Below are 1,596 nucleotides of genomic sequence, written 5' to 3' on the forward strand. Positions count from 1 at the left end.
ATTGATATTAAGGCTGCATTCCTACAGAGTGAACAGCTTGAGTGTGACTTATCTTACTCCACCTGTTGAAGCTGGCTGTGATGATAAATGTACTATGGAAATTTTAAAAATGTGTATATGGTCTTAGTGATGCTGCTAGAAAGTATTATCTCACAGAGAAGACTTTCCTGTTGAAGATGGGATGTAATCGGGTGAAAACTGACCCTGCAGCATTCTGTTGGTAGTATTATGAAGATTTGTGTGGTATGTTTTTGATGCATGTAGATGATTTCTTGTGGGGAGGAATAAAGAAATTTGAAAGTGTAGTCATTGCACAAATTAGAAATCATTTTCAGGTTAGGGAACAAAGTAATGCTATATTCAGATACATTGGCCTGGATATTGTGCAGAATAAGCATGGTGTCACACTTAATCAAAATGAGTACAGTAAATCTCTTGAATCTGTAACTTTAAGTGCTGAGAGAGGATTAAATAAGAATATGGAGTGTAATGAAGAAGAAAAGGTGAACTTTAGGAGTCTAGTAGGTCAACTAGGATGGTTATCCACAAATTCAAGAACTGTCTTGGCATATGATGTGTTGGAACTTAGCTGTAAAATAAATAACCCTAAAGTAAAAGATCTGATTGAGGCAAACAAATGTCTAAGAAAAGCCCGTACCTTTGAGAGCTGTATGTACTTCCCAGGACTGGGAGACAGTTTTAAGTTTAAGTTGGTTGTGTACAGTGATGCTTCTTATGCCAATCTCCCTGATGGATTTAGTAGTGCTGGGGGCTTTGTGATTTTCTTAGTGGGTGAAAATGGAAATAGTTGTCTTATACTGGGAGTCAAAGAAAATCAGAAGAGTTGTAAAAAGCACTCTTGCAGCAGAAACACTAGCAGCCGCTGAGGCAGTGGATATGGATTACCACATTGGAAACTATGTTGTCCCAAATATTGTATGATGAAAAGAGAAATCTGCCTGTGGAACTCTATGTGGATAACCATTCACTTTATGAGAATGTGTACTCTGTTGAAAATGTTTCAGAAAAGAGATTGAGAATTGACATAGCTATTCTCAAAGAATTGGTTCAGAATGGAGAGTTCAAGATATTTTGGGTAGATTCAAAAGCACAGTTGGCTGATGTGTTAACCAAAAAGGGGGTAAATTCTTTGAGAATAGGTAAAGTGTTTGAGAGTGGATCCTAGAAAATCTTAAATAGATTTTATAAGTAGATCATTTTATTTTTTTCCTATGCCATATAATGCTTATTGCTTTGGACATGGATTTCTTTTTTTTTTTTTTTCTTTCAAAAGAGAGAAGGAATATGTTAACTCTGTTGAATGTTTGTACACAACGTTGCACATTGCGCTCGTCATTTGTTTGTGAGGTTTGTTTATATTTATGTTGTGAGTAGGAAGGGGAAGCAATTGGAAACTATGTAGGCACTTGTCAGGTTGGAACTGAGAGGTAAATAAAGACAGTTTTTTTATGTCTGCCTTTCATTTATCTTGCCACATTGGTCTACACGATCAAAAAGGGGAAGGTTTTGCTATGTTATTGTGTTATTTCCTCTTATTTATGACATTTGAAACACGAAATACAGGCCGATAATGGA

General features: G+C 36.0%; 1 protein-coding gene across 1 annotated transcript; it reads left to right on the forward strand.

Moving 5' to 3' along the window:
- Positions 1-245: 245 nt before the first annotated feature.
- LOC135206376 (uncharacterized) lies at positions 246-887 on the forward strand. The gene has a single exon (XM_064237792.1). It carries the CDS (start codon positions 246-248, stop codon positions 885-887), a length of 642 nt encoding a protein of 213 aa, XP_064093862.1.
- The last annotated feature ends 709 nt before the right edge of the window (positions 888-1,596 follow it).

This window comes from Macrobrachium nipponense, chromosome 29, assembly GCF_015104395.2.
Source record: "Macrobrachium nipponense isolate FS-2020 chromosome 29, ASM1510439v2, whole genome shotgun sequence".
Classification (NCBI taxonomy): Eukaryota; Metazoa; Arthropoda; class Malacostraca; order Decapoda; family Palaemonidae; genus Macrobrachium; species Macrobrachium nipponense.

What these genes read in the sequence shown, in the direction of transcription:
- LOC135206376 (XM_064237792.1), top strand. Translation starts at nt 246, where the DNA reads ATGTTTTTGATGCATGTAGATGATTTCTTGTGGGGAGGAATAAAGAAA.